This window comes from Fusarium falciforme, chromosome 14, assembly GCF_026873545.1.
Source record: "Fusarium falciforme chromosome 14, complete sequence".
NCBI lineage: Eukaryota > Fungi > Ascomycota > Sordariomycetes > Hypocreales > Nectriaceae > Fusarium > Fusarium falciforme.
Window position 1 is genome coordinate 248,455 of NC_070557.1, and position 22,002 is coordinate 270,456.

At 31.6% G+C, this 22,002-nt stretch overlaps 1 protein-coding gene across 1 annotated transcript; it reads right to left on the reverse strand.

Moving 5' to 3' along the window:
- Window positions 1-16,317: 16,317 nt before the first annotated feature.
- On the reverse strand, window positions 16,318-17,256 carry NCS54_01500500 (Hypothetical protein; the record flags this gene model as incomplete). Its single annotated transcript, XM_053160118.1, has 1 exon — window positions 16,318-17,256. The coding sequence occupies one exon, from the start codon at window positions 17,254-17,256 to the stop codon at window positions 16,318-16,320; it is 939 nt and encodes a 312-aa protein (XP_053016093.1).
- Window positions 17,257-22,002: the final 4,746 nt, after the last annotated feature.

A 22,002-nucleotide genomic window follows, 5' to 3' on the forward strand; every position in this document is an offset into this window, starting at 1 on the left:
ATAGGACCTACTCTCCTGGAAGGAAGCTTTGCGTACTAGCTCAGCTATGAACCGGAATGGCACCGTTGAATGGGGTACCTTTATGAGGTTGGAGCGGTACTCGGACCAATGCCCGCATGGATAAGCGAAGGAAAACAGTAGAACACTTCCTCTTTTGCCGCCGAAGATATGACGCTGAATACTTGAAGTCGCATTAAAGTCTACCTGCTACTACCGGTAGAACTGGTCCGGAGGTTAATGGAAAGCATCGGCAGGAGTGGAACTAATCGTGGGATTTAGCTTTCTAAGTGTTACCTCCATCAGCACCAACTCCTTGTCACGGAAACTGTCCCCCGGATTGTCGCTGCGTCTGTCATACTGGTTGATCCCTGCATTCCTTGGTCACCGGTCTGCGGGGATTGGGGGGCGGGAACGCCATCACACTACAGTTGCTTGCGGTGAAGGACACGCAACAGGGCCTTCTTGGCAGCAGATTTGCAAAGTAGGATGCCTTGTAGTGGCCTAGCGTATCCCGTCGAGTGTGGAGAGCCTCATGGAGGTAACTTTCTTCTACTTGAGGGGGCCTATAGTCCGGCCTATTCCCGTGACTCGGTCTTCCGCAACTCCGTTGTGCTCGGAAGACCAAGCACGGGGGGGCGCTTAAATAAGGAAAGGGGCTCTTAATTGGGGAAAAAAGATACTTATCTTCACAGCTAATTACAGTGGGAATAGAAGTCACTTCATTATGTTCAAAAGCACACATTACTGCAAGTCAAAAATGAAGCTATTCACATATGCGATGAAAATCGACAAACCATCAGATAACCTCTATGAGCTTTCCTCCTCTTTAGGCACCCAAAAAGGCGTCTAACAGACTTCAATAACGTCTCTAATAAGCACATCGTCGTCGTCATCGTCTGCGCTTATCTCTTCTTCGTCATTGACGATTTCCAACCCGTCAGACTCGAGAGACAGAACCTTCTTTCCCTCGTGCCGTATCTGCTCCTCGTCGGCAAGCAAATCCACTGCTTCTTGCACAACCTCGCCGTCGTAGTCGAGGGGCATCGTGATAGGAGGTTTCCAGTGAGGAAGAAGTCCCTGGTCTTCCCTCATCTCGCGATGCAGCGCGTATCTCTTACTCATCCACTTCGCGGACGACAGATAGAGACATCTATCAGTCTTAGTCCACCACTCTCTCCGTGGCCGGCCTTTAAGTCCTTTCCAAGCAGTCTGAGAGGAAGCCAGATAGATATTCTCAACCTTCAGCTTCTGGATACTCTCACGGACGACTCCTCGCACCCTTATAACCCACCTCCGTACATATATCATCTCGTCCTTCACGGCTTTCTTCCTAACCCGCCGTTCCTCTTCTTCTTATTGTGACTATTGATTATAATCGTCTTTGGCGACGCGCAATCTGGCATCGCTCATGCGAATTGGCCCGTAATTAGCCATGATTGATGTCCCCTGGTCGCGAGCCCGGCGACTAAGACTTTTCTCCTTAAGACGGCGCATCTCCTGAGTCGCCGTGATGCCATTAATCGCCAGTATTATGGAGGCTTTCCTTGCCTTTTCATTAACGTGCGCCACGGATGGTATCAGCGCAACCCCGGACATAATTAACGCATCGATTCGAAGCTTCACATAACGCTCGTATTATTGAATCCTATATATGCGGAAGGGGGGGGTCTCTAGGGCGCCCCAGTTGACCATCGGAGGCGTAGAGGGCATCATTATAATCTCCTTATTATGAGCTTCATCCAGATATATATTTTAGAAGGCATCATCGTTGTCTTCCTCCTTATTTTCGTCATAAGAGTCAGAGTCGTCGTTAGAGGAAGACCTAAAGGAGGTGTAACCCGGAAGTTGAGTCTCAGCCACTTCCGCAGTCAGGGACGACAACGGATTCACCATGCGGTCTAAGACAACAGCTGGATTATAAGGAAAAAGACCGCACTTCTGCCATGAAGAGAGGATCGTCGACTTCTTTGTCGTGCGCCTTTGTATCTCCTAAAGATAGAATAGAAAGTCCGCTTTATTAAAGTTAGTTGCACTGTCCGCAATCTCCCTCGTTAGGACCTCCTAATGCCAGTGTTTATAGTAGCTAAACATACTAATATTAAGAGGTTAAAGGATATATGTGAGATGCAGAGGAAAGGGGAAAAGAGTGATATTATGAGACTCGTAATATGCGAAAAGATCCTTCGTAAAGTGAGATTTATAACCATCTAATAGGATAATCCTTTTCTACTACTCTCGGGCCGGCTTTATATGTCTAACGAAGTATTTAAACTATTCCAAAGTGATAATATTATTGATATATCCCTTTGGAGATATCGTGATAATAGCCTCGCCGTTAAGATCGTTATTAACCCACTTGGATGGGATTTGGACACCAGGCATGATTATAAACGGCGGTATCACCGCCCTAGCTGCCGATATAGCTTCAATAATCGTGATAGAGATAGTCTCGTGAGCGTCAATTAGGACTAGCTGGTTTATTTCGCTGAAAGTCCACATGAAGATACTATTTTTCAAGTATCCGATCTAGAACCCTGTCTCATCGATGTTCTAGATATTCTCGGTTTTCACGCCGCCGCGGGAGAAGTAATACCACTCCAGAAACCACTTCTGAATAGAGGCACGATCCTCCATCGCTTTACGCTGTGCATCTCTCGTCGTCGCCTTTCTTCTATGAAAGATCTGACGATGACGTCTCATGAAGCGGCGAGCCCAGAAGCGCGAGGCCATAGCCTTCCTGCCGGTGGCCCTAAGGATCGCATTGGCATGTTGACGAAGAGTACGATATTATATATGATGTCCCTGCGTGACACACCGCCAACACCACACAATTATCGACTATTCCTCTTCTGGTGAGAAAAGAGTGTTATTCCCGCCATTTTGGCTGCGTGGATTCGCTCCTCTTACCCTCGAAAGAAGTCTCTTGTATGAGACTTTGAAGGCCCGGGCAGTAGCCGCGATAGAGGGGAAAAACCTTGACTTGATGAGAGCTGCTGCGGCGACGGTACGTTCTTCGAGGTTCTCGGAGTTAAAGCGATGGAAGTGCGGTAAGCCGGTCTCCGGGTTAATCTACCTTTGATGAATAGAATCTCCAGAATTGTGGCTTTCCAATGATATATTCATATCTCGGATTGATGAAGAATTGCAATTATTGTAGTTGAGAGAAGTTGAGGTGGTTGGAAGAGGTTTGTCGTGATGCCCTCACGACGGGTGGGGTAATGATATATTAGGGGCATCATCGGTGTAGAATACGGGATAATCGCAATAACTAAGTGACTTCCCTTTGTGTATAATACATACGTAATTAGAAGTATCATTCTTATTGCCCTAATCAACCGGCCTTTTCCTTAGTCAATATCCCCCCCGTGCTTGGTCTTCTGAGCATAACGGAGTTGCGGAAGACCGAGTCACGGGAATAGGCCGGACTATAGGCCCCCTCAAGTAGTGTCTTCAGGCCGATACTAATATGGCTCAGATCGAGCTCGCCGCCACGCAACCTTTGCGACTAGGCATGGCTCTGAACTTCTCTGACTTCTAGGACGAAATCGAGAACTTGCATAATCATGTCTACCACCTTGCCAAGCTAGCTATTTATGATGCCCTTGCCGAGCTCGACTCCCTGTCTAAAGAACCTTTTGGCGACTACATATTTATCATATATCCCCTCCTTAGGAATCTGACTATTTGGACGACTTTGGAGATTAGGAAGCTAGGACCCCAGGGTAAGGCTCGGATAAGAAAGTAATCAAGGCGGCCTCTAAGATCCCAATCAGGTTAACTTAGTAGACTTATATATTTTAACTCTATTATCCTACATTCCTTAACTAAATTATAGCTCTAAAATATATTAATGTTTTATATCTAATTTTAGTAATGTTAGCTAGGCTTTTTTAGAATCCCTAGTTTTATTAATTAAGTATATTTTATATAAAGTTAAATAAAATTAAGATTAAAAATATTTATATAAGTTTCTATACCCTAAAATATTATATCCTTTAAAATGAAATTTTCTTTATTGCTATATATAAAGTCTTAGACTTTATATTTAATAAAAATAACTAGACCTTGAACTATAAGTTTATTATTAATATAAATAATAATCTTTAGTCTAGTTATAATTATATACCCGCGCTAGTTAAGTTTATCTTATATTTATTTTAATAAGCTCTAATACTAGCTATATAAGGATATAGGGCAGCTATTAAAGCTACTAACTAATTAGGATAACCCTGGCTAGAGACTATATGCATAGGACCTCTTAAAATCGCTATAGCTAAGCTACTCTAAAAGGTTTAATAAGTTAAAGTCTTATATATAATAGAGACTTATCTTTAATTTATAATTTTACCTTAATTTAGTTATTAAGGCTTATTATCTTATAATTTTTTAATTTCTTTTTAATAAATAATTAGTATAAAATTAAAATAAAAGGGTTAAAAGAATCTTATTATTTCTTAGGATAATTATTTATTTTATAGGTTATTATTAAGGGTAATCTAAGAAATATCTTGTTAAATCTTTTTAATTTAAAAGACCTTAAAGAGCTAATCTAAGAGATTAAAAAATATTATAATTTATTATTATTTATAAATTAATCTTATAATAGCTTTTCTTTAATAAATAAAATAAATATTATAAATTTCCTTAATATAAGCTAATAATAAATATTAGAATTATTATAATTAATAAGACTATATATTAAAAAAAAGGTTTTAATAATAAAAAAAACTTTTTTAATAATTTGTTTTTATTTTTATTTTTAATCTTAATTTTAATAATTAAATTAAAAAAGAATTATAAATATAAGAAATAAAAATAAAAAAAAAATAATAAAAAAATCTTTTATTAAAGATTTTAAAGCGCCTTATAAATTAATTAGCTTATAATTAGCTAAGAAATTAATAAAAGCTACCTAAGTATAATTATAAGTTATTAATTAAAGAGGTTATTATTATTATTATTAATAATTAGCTTAAGGTAGTTAATAGAAGTAATTAGCTATATATAAAAATAATATTAAAATAATAAATTAAAGAAATATTAAATAAACTTATTTATTTATTATAAATTTATTAATATAATTATATCTTAGGCTTAATAAAAAAAATAATATAAAAAGAATTTAAGGTATTTATATAAAAATAATATATTAACTTAGAGCTTTAAAAAAGGTAAATAAGAGATTAATCTATAATTATAAGCTAAAAGCTTAATTAGTATTAATATAGTATTTTACCTATTAATATATATTTCATAAGAGCTTATTAAAATAATAAAAAGATAATAAAGCTATAGCTTATTATTTCTTTTATAATTTATATAATAGACTAAAAAAAGAACTTAAGAAATAGAAATACCTCTTATAAAAGGCTTATTATATTATATAGAAAGCTAAATACCTCTAGATTGAGATTATTAAATAAAATAGCTATCTTAAGAGAAAATAACTCTAAGATTATATTAAATAACTAAATAAGATATATTATTATCTTAGTAGCTTAAGCTATAAAGAAAGCTTTAAAGAAAGTTCTTTTAATAAATATTTCTTATATCTTATATTAAAATAAAATTATTATAATATAAGTAGTTTAAATATATATATATTAGCGCTATATTAAAAATATGAAAAAAAGAAATTATTATTAAGGTATAATAAATATAACTATTAGGGCTATAAGACTTAGGTATATTATATTAAGATATATATTAATAATAATAACCTCCTTATAAATTAAACCTTTTTTAAAATAAAAGTAAGCTATTAATAAAGATTAATAAAATTAGGGCCTAAGAACTTAATTTATTAAAAAATTAAAAAAAAAATAATTATTAAATTTAAATCTTTATTTTTATTTATCTAAAAATAAGTATTAATTATACAAATCATTATAGCTTTTATATTAATTCTCTAAAATATAATTAAAAAAGAAATTAAAGTCTTTATAGATATAAATATAGAGATTAATATTATTAATATAAAACTTTTATAAAACCTTAGCCTTAAGTTAATAAAAGACTATATAGCCTCTAGGCTTAAGTCTTTTAAAAGAAAAAAAATATATTTAAGAAGTACTTATTAATTAATTTTTTTTTATAAATTTATATAATAAATTATAAAAAAGATAATAAGTATTATTAAGTTAGAGTTTAAGAATAATATATATAATATTATCTTATTATAATTATTAATAAAATATAAATATATAATAATTAATTATATTAATAATAAATTATATTATATTATAATTATTATTATTAATTTAATATTTTTTACTTAAGAGATTATTAAAAATTAAAAAAAAAGTATATATATTATATATTATAACATTTCTTATCTTAAAAGAGGTTACTTAATAAATATCTAAGGCCTAAGAAGATATATTTATAGAAATACCTAAGGATTTTTTTTTTAAAATTTAAAGGACTAAAAGGGTTTTTTAATAAATAAATAATAAAAAATATATTAATACTGATAAAAGCTATATGTAAGATGAATTTAATTAAAGAAAAAAACCTTTATATAGTTTATTATACCTTATAAATAAGGTATAATATTAATCCTTTTAGGAATGTATTATAAAGAACTTAAAGAATAGGTTTATATAATAGTTTATAAGTAAAATAAAAGCTTTAATATTTTTTATACTTAAGAAAAATAAAAAAATAAGGCTTTATATAAACTATAAAGAATTAAATATAGTAATAATTAAAAATTATTATATGTTTTTACTTATTAATAATTTATTAAATAAGCTTTATAAGATGAAATATATATTTAAAATTAATAGTTATAATATTTATTATAAGATTAAGATTAATAAAAAAGATTATTAAACGATTATTGTTTATATAAAATATAATTATTTTAAATATATTATTATATAATTTAAATTCATAAATATATGAAATATTTTTTAAATATATATTTATTAATTATTTATTAATTTACTTAATATATATTATATCTTATATATAAATAATATTTTTATATATTCTTAGATTAAAAGAAAATATATTTATTATATATAAATGGTTTTATAATAGCTTATTAAATATAACTTATAAAAGTTATTTAAATATAACTTTTATTAATTTAGTATTAAGTTTTTTAAATAAATTTATTCTATAAAAAAGTATTTAAATAAAACCTTTATATATTAATTTAATTAAGAAATAATTAATATAAACCTTTTTTAAAGATATATAAATCTTCTTAGGATTTTATAATTTTTATTAAAAACTTATTATATATTACTTAGTAATAAAAAGCTTTTTAATAAAATACTTAAAAAGTAATAAAAATTAAAAAGAAATTAGAGATTTTAGCTAATTTATAAAGGCTAATAATATCTTTAAAAGCCTAAAGTATATTTTATAATTTATAATTATTTTGTATTATTAAGATTTATTAAGATTAATTATAATTAAAATAAATATATTAATTAAAACAATCTTAGGTATTTTTACTTAATTAATAACCTCTTAATAATAACATATTATATATTAATTATAAAAGCTCTAAGATATAAAATAATATTAGGTTATAAAATAATAAGAGTTATTAGCTATAAATAATAGCTTTAAATATTAGAGTTATTATTTATAAGGCCTCTTAGAGAAGTTTTTAATTTTTATTAATTATTAAGCTTTTATATATATTATAAAGTATTATTAAAAGAATTAAAAAGTAAGCTAATAAAATAAGTCTATAAACTCTTTGCCTTTAATTTTAATATTTAATATTAGCTTAGAAATAAAAACCCTATTAATAGCTTATTAAGGTAGCTAAGTTATAAAAAAAGAGAAATATTATATAAAGATATATTTTTTATATTAATTAAGAAATTAGCTTTTATATATAAATTATTATTTAAGCTTTAAAATATTATTATTAGCCTTAAGAGTAAGACTTAAGTTATAATTATATATATATAAGCTATTAGAGCTATATAGAGAGGCTTTATTTTTTGTAAATAAATATATATTAAAGAATAATACTTATTATATTATATTTATATTTATTATTAAATACTAAAAGGCTAAGTAAAAAAGAATTATTATATAATAAATTACTTAAAAGGTAAAAAGCTTTAATTAAGTCTTTAAAAAATTACATATAGCTAGGGTTATTGTTTTAAAGTAATATATTTTATGCCTTATTATAAAATAATTTATAAAAAATTAAATAATATTACTTTTGTTATTTTTTAAAAAGCTTAAAATATTAATTAAAGAATTATAAAGCTAAGATTAATAATATAAAAAGCTAAAAAATAAGATATATAAAATTATTAATAAATATAAAAGCTATATTATTAATAAACTTAGATTATTATAATATACAGATTAATTAATTATCTTAAAATAAAAAGCCTTAAGGTTAAAAATATTTTATAAATATTATAATAATTTAAAGATAAGATATATAAATACTAAAAAGACCTTAGACTTAATAAAAAAAGTATTATATTAATTAAGTATAATAAATAATAATTATAAAAATATTAAGAGTTACTTAATATATTATGATATTTATATATTAAGATATAAGGTATATAATAAACTTTAATTATTATTATTTTTATTATATTTATTTTAAGAAATTAGCCTTAATTTTATAATTAATCTATTAAAATATATATATAATAATAATAAGAGCTATATTATTATATTAATTATTATATATTATATAATAAAATATATAATATTTATTTTAATTATAAAGAAACTTAAGGCTATAAGCCTAGTAATTTTATTATATAAATATATATAAAATTACTTTAGTATACCTAAAGGTATTATAAGTAATAAATATAAGCTTATTATTAATAAATTCTAAGTAAACTTAATAAAAAAATAATATTTTATTAATTATTAATTACTTATTATTTATAAATAAATAACTAAATAAAAAAAATAAATTAAACCCTCGAGAAATATCTAAGGGTATATATAAGAGATAAGCTTAATTATTAAGTAATATAACTCTTAGAGGCCGCCTTTATATATAATAATAGCTAATACTTTTTAATTAGGGTCTTATTTAATAAAATATTATATAATTATTATTACTTAAGGTATATTAAATATATCCCTATAGTAATTAAAATAAATATCTAGGGTATTACTAAATACTTAGAGAGATATAATTAAATATATAAACTAATAAGAGATTATTAATAGTATATTTTAGAATCTGAATTTAAATATTATAATATAAGGTATAAGCTATAAATATATTAATAAGGATAATATATTAAAGTATTTATAAGAAATTCAAAGTTTAAATACTTTAAATTAGCTCTAAGATTTATTATAATTAAAATTTGTACAAAATATAATAAATAAGCTTATATTATAAAACTATTAAAAATTTATTATTATATATATAATATATTTTATATATTATTTCTTAAATTATAAAATAATTAATTAAATAATATTATTATATTAAAAGCCTTATTATAGCTTAAGGCTAAGCCTAATAAATTAGAGGTAAAAAAAGTAATAAATTATAAGCTTATGAATAAAATATTATTGTATTTTATTAAATAAAAAGACTAGCTAATAAAATATAATACTTAAAAGCCTAATTATTATGTAAAAAATATAAAAGTAATAATTAAGAGATATTATAATATTATAAAAAAAAAGATTATAAGAAATAAGATAATATATAATTAATCTTTTAATTAAATATCTATAAAAAATAAAATTATTAATTATTAAAAAGACTTAAATAAGAAAAATAAATACTAAAAACTATAAAAAAATAAAACTATAAAAGAATAATTATTATTAAGCTATTATTAAGTATCAGCTAAAAACTATAAAGAGTAAACTATAATAAAAATTAATTACTTAAGGGTTAAAAAAATTAGTAATAATATTATTATTAATAGTAGGCTAAGGCCTTATTATAGCTTTACCTTTGCCCTTCTTAATAATCTTAGCCTTTTTAATAAAAGAGAGAGTTATTAATAAATTAGTATTATCTTTATTAATAACAATATACTTATTAGCCTAAGGAATAAAAGAAATATAAATATAAGCTATAAAATAAATGAAAGTAAAATTCTTATTTATACTTAGTATTTATTTAATTAATTAATAGCTAAAAAAGGTTATAATAAAAAATATAAGTTTTTTTTTATTTATAATAAGTATAATCTTAGTAGATAAAAAAAAAGTAAAACCTAATAAATACATAAGGCTTAATATTATTATAGGTATAGGTAGGCTAAGTAATATTTATTATATTATAAATCGTAATAGAACTAATATAAACTTAGGCCTATATAGTAAGTTAATAATGAATTAAAAATAAATAAAAAATAACTTATAAATATAAATATATAAATATATTATAATTCTTAGGTAAAAGCTAACTTAATAAGCTAATAGCTAGTTTTTATTTTATTATTAGTATTTTTAATAAGGTTAATATATTAATCCTTAATATTATTTTATATAATATTATAAGTATTAAGAGTAATAATAATATATTAAAGCTGAGTATAAGAGATAAAAAGGGAACTATATATTAGAAAGGTAATTTATATTAGGTAATATTTTTAGAAAGTAATATAAAAGTTTTAATACTATTAGGTAATACTTAATAGCTTATTAGGGATTTAGGCTAAAAATTAATAATATAAAGCTAATAATTTAATTTAAAAAACTTATAATATTATATTACTAAGTATAATACTTATAAAAAGTATAAATAATAAGGTTAATCTTAGTAATATAAGTTAGGTAATTATTAATATAAATATTAAAGAAATAAATAAAATAAAAATAATTTCTTAGTTATAACTTAGAAAAGCTAATTAAGTTATTAAAGGTATAATAAGGCTTAAGGATATTAGTAATAATATTAAGGATAGATATTATAAAAAAGAAATTAATATAATAATAAAAAAAAGTAAAATCTTAGAGAAATCTTATAAAAAATGAAATATTATTATAATAAAAAAAATTAAAATAAAATATATTAAGTAATTAATATTATTTAATAAATATTAATAAATTAAAATAGAAATAAGCTTATATTAAAGTTAATAATATTAAAAAATTAATAAAAAACTTTAAATTATTTATATTATAATAAAAGAGCATAAAAATAAGATTTAATTATTAAAAGTAATATATTAAAGAGCTTTTATTAGGGCTTTATTTATAGATTAAAGAACTTAAAAGAAATATTTTAAAGCCTTTTTATTTACTTAAAGATCTTAAGGACTAAGATCTCTAAAAGGGAGGTAATTATAAAAATATAAGGTAGCTATTAAAGCTATTAACTAATTAAGATAACCCTAGCTAGAGACTATATATATAGGACCTCCTGAAATCGCTATAGCTAAGCTACTATAAAAGGTTTAAGAAGTTAAAGTCTTATATATAATAAAAACTTACCTTTAATTTATAATTTTACCTTAATCTAGCTATTAAGGCTTATTATCTTATAAGTTCTTACTTAAGAGAAAGAAAAAAGCTTAATTTAATTAATTAAAGTATGAATAATATTATTAGTAAAGATCTATTATATTTACCTAATTAATATAAAAATATAAAAAATAAAAATAATAAAGGTTTAATTATATATTAATAGGAAAAAGTATATATAATAAGAAATAATATTTTTAATTGCTCTTAGAAATATCTTATAGTTTATTAGGGATTATAAGATTAGTTATAAGGCTTATATATTATAGTTTTTATAATATATTAAGTATTTCCTAGAAGAGATTTTTATAAAAAGAAAGCTAGTTTTTTTTTCTTAGCTATTAATACATAAAGAGAGGTTAATTTAAGAAAAGCTAAGTTAGGCTAGGATAATAAAAAGGTTTTTATACTTATAAATTTTTACCTTATTAAAGTATAGTAATTAATACCTATAAGAAACTAGTTACTATTAATAATAAACTTAGAGATATTAATAACTAGGTTTTTATATTAGTATTAAGTAATTACCTAGCTTAATTAATAAAAGCTATAATATATTACGTTTTCTTATCATCTTAGCTCTATATATAGGGATAAATAAATTACTTTTTTATAATTAATTAGCTAATATATATAATAAGTAAGTAGTATAGACTTATAAGTATTAAAGAAATCCCTTAACGTATATATTTTTTAGTTAGTTAATTATTTCTTAATTACTTAGTAAATTAAAAGCTTTTATTAAATCTAAGATACTTCTTGCCTTTTAGGCTATATAAAATAACCCTAAGTTAAATATTAAATAAGCTATAACTATTTAGAAGGTTTATTATAATACCTTATATTATTAATAATATAATGTTTAATCTTAATAAAATGTTATCTAGAAATTATATTAGTTATTTAATTTAAATAAATAAATTCTTATTTATTTTATTTTTAAGCTAAATTTATAAGAATTTCTCTCTTAGCTTTATAATATTAAAGAAATAATTAATTAATTACTTATTAATTATAATAAATTATTAATTAATATATATTAAGCTTTAAATTTTATTAAGAAGTACTTAGAGCTTAAAATATATTTTTTTTATAAATATAACTATAAGTAAAATAATTATTATAAGCTTAAAAAGATATTTAGAGCTAAAATATATATAATTTAAAAACTAAATATTAATTATAATTATTTAAATAATTAATATAAAAAGCTAAATAACTTAATTATTTATTATTAATATAAATTAATAGTATTTTATTAATTAATATTAAAAAAATAACCTCTTAAGTAATTATATAATTATAAAAATTTAAAATACTTAAATTAATAATATAATTAATTTTAAGTAATATAAATACTTTAATTAAGATATAATTAATTAATTATTTAATTTTTATTACTTTTTAATTTTTAATAATTATAAAGTTATTAATTTATTAAATTTAAAAGCTATTTTAAAAAGATTATTTAATTATATATCTTTTTTTATTTATTTTATTTATTTTATTTATTTTATTTATTTTATTTATTTTATTTATTTTATTTATTTTATTTATTTTATTTATTTTATTTATTTTATTTATTTATTTTAATTTCTTAATATTTAATATTTAAATATATTAAAATAATCTTATAATTAAAAAATAAAATCTTTAATTAAATATTTTATTAACTATATCTTAAAAATTAAGCTTATTTTAGTTTTTTATATTATATATAAGGCTATTATAATTAAAAAAAATATTAAAAAGGTTTTTAAAAAAGCTAATTTTATTTCTCTTAATTTAATTATTATAATCTTAAAAGTTAATATATAATTATAAATTTTAATATTTATTAAAAAGGATCTTAGTCTTTAATCTCTTAGGTTTTAAAGACTCTAAGGATTATAATTAAGATTAAATCTTAGTCTAAATACCTTAAAAAATAAATTAAAAGGTATTAAAGTAATTTCTTAAAATTAATATTTAAAGCCTTAACATCTATTAAGAAAAATATAATAATAATTATATATTAAGTTATTTTATTAATTATTAAAAATAAAAACCTTTAGAAAATAAAAAAATCCTTAATTAATATTAAAAAATAAATAAGATTTAATTATAAAAAAAACTTATAATAATAAAATAACTAATTAATTTATTAAATAAATATTAATATATAAATAATAATTATATTATTAAAAAATAATATTTAAAAGAAATTAATATAACTAAATTTTTAATATTATAATACTTTTATTATTATATTAATATCAAAAGTTAAGATTTTTATTATATTTAATTACTTATTATATTTATTATATATATATATATATTATAATATATTAAATATATACTTTTTATTATAATTAAAGCCTAGCCCTGTATAGGTTAACTAAGGTCGAAGATTATTACAAACCGTCAAGTTATGTCTCTCACAGCTACTTACCTTTAGCCCTAGAAGCATTACCTTAATAAAGGATTTACGACTATTAAATACGGCAGACAGGCTCTCTAGTTCCATTTCGGCAGCTACAACTCGGTGCATCTAGACCGTCTCAACACATGCGGTTTGCTGAGTCCCTAGCTACTACTGCTCTATCGGCAACCACTCGGTGTCCTCAACCGGCCATAGAATCCAGATCCGGTGCTCCTCGCCTAATATTGCATGAGTTTTATCCAGTGGTGAAACCACCTATTCAACCACCATTGATAGGTCAGTCAGCACCGGAGCGTGCGCCCTTTGTTGCCCTATACGCCCTCTTGATCTTCTGCCAACTCAGTTTTGGCTGGCGATCAAAGACATGGCCATATACTGCATACCTCGTCCGCTCGGTCTCTGAGCTCGTTGAATACATCAGTCGCGTTCGCATGTCCTATAATCCGTCCGCCAATAATGCCTCTATCCTTCCGATCCTCTTCCTGATCTTGGTTAGAAGCGATGATCACGATTGGTGGCTTAACTCTCCCCGCATCATTATCCTAAGAGCAACGGCGCAAGTCTCGGCCCGCTGCTTCTAGTCGCCCATAGCGCGTTGCATCATTACCTACCTTGGAAGTGTTCCGCACAAACAGCAGATCGTTCCTTAATTCGGGTCAAACCATCCTGAATAGCCGCGAGTTGTTCATTCCCCCGCAAAAGGTCACCGAGCAGCCGGGGTGGCCGGCAGAAAGGCCGGGTGGACTGCTCATCGAAACCGCCGTACACGGACGTTTTAAACACAAGGTATTTGTTTTTCGGTATAAGTCTCGGTCCTCTTCCCGTTGGCGTCTCCTTCCCGACGTCTCTAAATCCTACTTTTTACCCAGGTTAATAAAAAGGCCAATATTCCCAGGCTCAGGTCCCCTAGATTCAGATACCCACTCATCCACATCAACAAACATCTAACTATACTGTATCAAGCAATACCGCCTTTTCGACCATAATGCCTTTCAAGCCATTCTTTTCCATTTTCTTTTCTTCCCTCGTAGCCGCTGGGACCCTATACAAAGCCGACTTCGCCAGCAACCTGGGACTATTCAGTGTTTGCAACGTCAAAGCACCATCTGAGGCTGTCGTCGAAAACGGCAATCTGAAAACTTTCTTCGATGAGACCGGGTTCGACGGTACCCGCAACGACAAAGGTGTCGAGATCTGTGTCTTCGAGGAGGGAACCGCAAAGAATGTCTACCAAATGACCAAGGAAGGCTGGCAGGGATTCAGCATTTTCGTACCCTCTGACTCTTTCCCGACAAACAAGAACACTATTATTGCTCAGCAGTTTTGCCCTGGTGGTTGTTCGTCGTGGTGCGGAACCTTGGATCTGGCGGGCAACTCGCTCGTTGCAGAGCACCGGGCGGGCGGATGTACTGCACCTACCGTCACCACTATTGTCCCCAACATTGCCCGAAACACATGGCACGACGTCGTGGTTCGAATGAAGGCATCGCGGGAAGGCGCTGGTGCCTATGAAGTCTGGTGGGACGGGGAGAAGGTCTACAGCGCGAAGAACATCAACGTTGGGTTCGGTGTTTGGGATAGCGACATTCTCACGAGCGGGTGGTACTTTAAGAATGGCCAGTATGCCTACGGTATGCGTCTGCTCCTTGATATACCCGAAAGTCAGAGCTTGGCTAACATTGGCGTCTTAGATACCGAAAACTATACCAATGCCCAGAGAACCCTCCTATTTGACAATGTGAAGTGGTACGAAACTGACGCTGGAGAGACTGACGGATATAACACTGTTGCTCCATGATCGGTAAGAGTATAATTACAAACAGCTTTAAAGGGTAAAGTGTAGATAGCTCAAAATTAGGAAGATGTGATGAGATCTGAGTCAACTCCTATCCTTACTAAGACTTAGCATTAATAACCTTTTTAATATATGCGCTATCCTTATTATTTACCTTATGGATACAAAAAGTACGTCCTAGCTTACCCTTCTCTTCTAGGCTATTAAAATCTATGCTATCTTTAAATATCTCTTAAACTGTTTCTAAAGTAAAGCCCTTAGTCTTAGGATAAAAGAACTAAAATATAAGTATTTCTATTAGTAGCTAAATTATATAAATAAGATAATACTTTTATCTTAGGTTATTTATTTTATTAAGGTTAATAAACTTTTTGAAAACTTTTCAAAGCTATTTTTCTAAGATAAACAAATTTTTCGCAAAGACTTTTACCCCCTCTAACCTTTCGCGGCTAACCCTAGCACCTAAGGGGACAGTTATTTTATAGTAAGATGTTATCTAGGTATGACCATGACATGGAGGTAAAGGCAAGTATAGACACAGTCAATAGAGTATTCACTATGACAAGCGCCATGTGTTCCGACATTAGGCTGCGTTGTCCCATATAACCACAAAAGATATTACTATGTACTTTCTGATATATTGCTTGTAACTCTATTCTTTGCAATTCTTTACTACGATTGGGAGGGCATGATACAGGTGTGCCATGTTGTTTAGCGGCGCTGTGTTGACAGCCAAAGGGCGCCCCTCACACTCCCCGGATTCCTGAGCACTAATTTTCTCGGCTGGCGCATTGTAGACAAAATCATCATAAGCCCAGGCCTCTGTCCAAATAGACTTGCCCAGAAAGTTTCCCTTCGCATGTTGAGCCCATTTGAAATTCCGAGCGGAAAAACGTGTGTTCTCATTGTCCTCCTGCCAATTATCCCAGATCCAGAGCCAGTGGTTCTCGTAATTGTCTTGCCCAACTTCGTGGTCGATGAAGTCAAATAGGTTAAATTCCACCTCGATGAATAGCCCGGGCCATTCTTTCTGGAGCTTGCTGAGTGACTTTTTCCAGTGACGGTTATCGACAATCCAGCAGCCAAACCAGCAAACAAACTTGACTTTCTTGATATTCGGGAGTTCTTTCTTGAGAGAGAGAATTTCATTGACGACTTTCTTGGCGAATCTCTTTCCTCTGTCGTGCTTGTACCAAAACGCATACAATTTTTTCAAGTCCCCATACTCTTCAAAGAACTCTTTACCGTAATGAGAAATTGTAGTCTGAGAAGTTTCGATTATGAGTGCCCTGGTGGATTGCCTCATCCTCTTTGAACATGCGGCAACTCGTGGAGCAAATGGCAACTCGCACTCCACATAGTCGCACGGCTCCTGGATAGGAATAACCATGGTGTGCTTCCGGTACAAGCAAGGCTGCATGTCTTGGAAAATTTTCTTATCCAGATAGAAAAGGGGGTATTTTTCTGCGGTATACGCCGTCTGCGATGCAATGGCGTTGGTGAAGACGGGCTCGGATGGTTCAAAAGTGTATTCGTAGATCATCTGTCTGATCTCTCTGGGTAGATCGCCGAAGGTGACTTTGGGTGCCATTTTGACAGGAGACGCAATTGAAACCAAGGAGATCTATGCCGGTATTCAAATCAAGAGACGATTGCATTCAACAAGCAGTTTTGGGACTAAGGAAGATGTTTATATAACTGTGGGAGACCACCGCTGTAGATAAAATTCACGGCTTACGTGAGATTGCCTACTTATGCTGCCTTGTAAAAAGAGACGGTAAATGTAAGCGAACTAATTAAAATTCATTAAAATAGGCAACACAACGGCTTATCAAGGCGGTCTGAGATTAATCATACGATATTTCAAGGAATGTCTTCCTTATGCCGGCGCCGACTTGGCTGATGCCAAAGGCTGACTTCAAATATGTCTCAACGACTTCGGCGGCATCATGATCATCACCATGGAAGCGACCGGACAATCCCCGCTGCCCGACGGCCGGCGATTCACGGTTTTGACAATACGAGTATTACAGTAATGGTATTGACCGACACTATGGCTAGACGACAAAGTTGAGAGTTGCCGGTGCTCGTTCCGGATCATACAGCAGCCGTGATTCGGTCTCTGTGGCTCTCCATGTCATGCACGCCACCGATGACTCCCCAAACGAGCCAAGATGTCTGGTTTGTTTCGTCTCCAGCGTCGAATTCAAGCAAATAAACATCGTCAAGGCCTGCAGGCGCTACCGATATTGTGGGCAATGCACATCCTGGCTTTGGGGTCCACTGCTCAGCCTACCGTAGCCACTCGACAATTCTGAACGGATTCAAATGAGGGTTCTAGGATCACGTTCATGTAGTCTTGATGCGGAATCGCCCAAACAATAGCAAAGCCAGCAAAATTGATTGTTTACCAGCGTGATGGCAGAGAGCATAACCCATATCTCTCCCGGCCCTGCGAATCATCTTTCTCCTCTTTCACATCCCTTGTCTGCCACCATGAGTTCGGAAATAATGTCCAGCCGCCAGCCGCCAGCCGCCCAGCCCCCCTCACAAAAATGCATAGAAAACGCTATGATGACCATGACCTTTTGCTTGAGGGATGGACACAAATTCTATTTCTTATTTACTCGCTTGCAATAATAAGCAGAAACAAAACCACGCGACCCTGGCATCATAGCTGTGTTCCTCTTCCTTCTTCCCTTACTAACTGAAAGATGTCGTCAATCAAGGCGCTTCGTGAAGACCGACAGGGCCATTCAGTTAGTTGCTATTAAATGTAACTTAACCCGACTTGGTTTTCTCAAATCTACAAAGCATTGTAGAAAGAATCGCGGGGTTGGGGCTTGCTAAGAACAAGCAGTGTGTGATCTTGCCGTCCAGCATGACTACAACGCCTGGGACTAAAGAGGCGTCAACAATTCCAAGCTCAGCAGCAAGTGCTGTAGGCGAGAGACACCGACCGAGTCGGCCATAGTCTTGCACTTTCACCTCCCACCCAAAACCAGGGCTGAGCTTGCGGTCATGCTGATGCTCGTGGGAGGCAGCAAGCGGAAGTGAATCGAAACGAGAGTACAGCTGCTGGCAACTACCACCATAAGAGACACTCTGTTCTTGGTATTAGCATGATTTGTTCTTTTTATTGCTGTTGGAGCATAGCTGAGATGTTCTATCGCACTTCGGTGCTTCATGGTACGTAATGGGGGTATCTCCTGCAGCGGGTGCCTCAGACTCTCCCCCAAACGCGCTTCACATGTACCTCGAGATGTTTCTCGGCAAATTTGAGCCTCATTACCGTCTGCTTCCGTCCCGTTCACTAGACCCCAACAACTTTGCAGGCCGAGACAACAACAAAGGGTTGATGCTTCTTCTTTTATCCATGTTGGCATATGGGTCCATACTTGACCCAGCTCCGAAGGCTCAAGCCTTCTCTAGGGCCATCACGGAAATCTGTCGGCTTTCAATGACCGATATTTCCAGCAAGGATTCCTCGGCCGTGAGAAGTCGTGTGTTTCTGTGCTGTGCCCTCATATTGACCATTCAAGGCGCATTCAGTGGGACCAAGCTACATATGAGCGCCAGCACAGTTCACAGACATACATACATATCAGTGAGTTGATTTCCCAGTTCCCAAGGTACCCTTCAGCCGATAATCTCCTGTTGTTGGCTGTGAGATGTGATGAATGTTCTTCTTGAATCTAGATTAATGCTTGAGCTTGTCACCTCCGAGCACTCCCGTGCTGCTACTTATCGTTTCTTGTGTAGCTAGATTCCGTTGCTGATATCGCTGCCAGATGGTGAAGAGCGCCGGGTTTCTCCAAAAGGTGAATACCACCCAGACAGACAGAGATCTAGAAAATTGCTGGAAGGGCTGGGTTGAGCAAGAGGCATCCACGAGGTTAGCAAAAGTGGCCGATCTAAGCAGTGTTAGACTTGCAATTCACGATTGGCACACTCACCCACACGGTAAACAGCAGCTGGCCCTTGTGTGAAACGTTGATATGCCCCCAACCGCTGCTTCTTCGTTTCATAATTCAGGGCCAACTCGGGCGGAATATTTGCTTCATCTTGCTTGTCCTGCACTTGACCATGTATCAAATTCACTGGAAAGTTGTCTGGATCACTGATTGTCACCAGGTTCCCACCTCCTGGTGCGTTATCAAGCCACCTGATTTGGCTGGCACCCGGGAGTTTGCTCGCCCTGCAAGACAGTCATCTCTTGTTACTCGAAGTTCCTCTAATTTGGGACAGATAACCCCCTTATTAACTACTTTTTTATACTTAATTAGGCCTTACCCTTAGCTCTAAAATAAGAGAGAAGTATATTACTATGTAGTCTAAGGAGAGAGTTATCTGATAATATAGGTTGTATTATGTATATCATAGGTCTAATTTTCTTAGAGTTTTCAAAAGTAGTTTTCCTGAGATATAACAAAATTTCGCAAAGACTTTCCATGCCTCTACGCCCCGCGGCCGACCTTGGCGCCTGGGGGTACGGTTATGAGACCTGTCCAAACGATTGAACCATCGGAGCATAAATGCCCCCCAGTCCGCCGGTTCTCTCCGGCCTTGACCTCACCATCCAGTTAAACGCCCTGTTCCGGAACCCTCTCTCTTCACTCAACCACTTGCTGTAACCGATTGCTATTTTATCCTCAACTGCCACACGCTTCTCTAGATATGGCAGACCGAGGTGCGTGTCAGCTTCTTACCGACAGTCGCCCGTGACAAGGAGACTGACATGTCAGGGTTCATTGACGCGCCCATCCGTTGGATCGCGGGGCACCACATTGATCCGGACACGTAAAGGGTCACCCTCGACGTGTAATGGAAAGGGCCAGCCGATATCAGCGTTGAGGCCCGACTGGATGAATTCGTTGTCCAGGATGGAGATGAACTGTTCGTGCTCTCTTATTGAGCGAATGCTGGCGGCCTCTGTGCCGTCACGGGATTGAAAATGTACCACATTTTCAAGATTCTCAAGCACAATTCCAGGAGGGGATATCCCGTTCAATGGACAGGATATTCTACTTCTGATTAGGACACCACCTGGGAGAGAAAGAAGAAGGTGTATTCCATTTGTCCAGAGGCGGTCGAGGAGTGGAACGCATCCCAACCGGTATGAAGGTTTGTTTTTGTTGTCTGTTCTCGTTCTTTTCATCACTAGCTTGATGCTAACACTTCACCGGGTACTCAAGCCGTGTCTGTTGGTCTGTTCTTCGTGCCTTCGGGGTCGTTTTGGCGCAACAGGACTGTTGTAGTGCTAGAGCACATTGCTTAGCGTTTCTTTCTTTCCGGAGATACTCTGATGAGCCGAGAGGGGGCTCTTTGTACCTTTCTTCATTGATCTTTGCGGGTTGCGTAGGGGCCAGAGTGTACATCTCTTCCTTTGATCTTCCTCTGGCGGGATGGCATCTTCTCTAGTCAATATATCATGACTAAGGACCCAGTTTTGAATGATTCTGTAGCATTTTTGTCGTAGATGACTTTACAGTCTTAGGAATACTTCATATTAAGCGGCAGCTTAGACGATATGTCTCTTAGTGCGTTTATTACTGCCTGACGCTCCCGCCAACGTACATCTAGTCTACTTCTCGCTTGTAATAAATTTTGATATATCAGAGACTTTTTTATATTATAAAACTACATCTCTATATATTCTTTAAGGCTTTCCTACTATGATATATTAATAACTGTGTCTTCTGCTATTGTGGCTAATAGTCTCTTATGGAGTTGTTATGGCTGATGAAAATAATGCAATGATGAAAAGGATGAGAGCGATGAAAAAATAGATTGAACCCAGGCCCCCTCTGTCCGTGTAGGGAGCAAGCCAAGGCAAATGAGATGAGAGTGTTATTACTTATGATCAAGACTCACTTCGACAATGCCAAGCTGTCTTCCTTGACTCTCGCTTGGATGGAAATTCGCTAGACTGTTTGTTTGTGGAGACGGAATATATGGCTTGTAAAGTTTTTAAGCTCTTGCGGTTTATTTGTTAATGACCTCGTATTAATTTGACAATCGCAAGCGCGCCTTGGATATTCAGAGTTATTATCTAACTGAAATTAAGAATCTTAATAGCAGAGAGAGAGATTCATCGATAATGCGGCGACTTGCCAGAAAAGCCATTGTGACACTTGGGTCTGGAACTCCATGCTACCCTACACCAGCGCCACTCAGCCTTTGGCTAAACTTCGGCGTAGCCACAATCACCCCGCATTGCCCCACCACATCTCACTCGTTTCCCCATCAACCACCGACCTCAACTGTTTATCTTGACGACACCTAACCTTTCCCACCAGAGTCGACAAGACGATTCACAACGTCGACACTCGTTCCC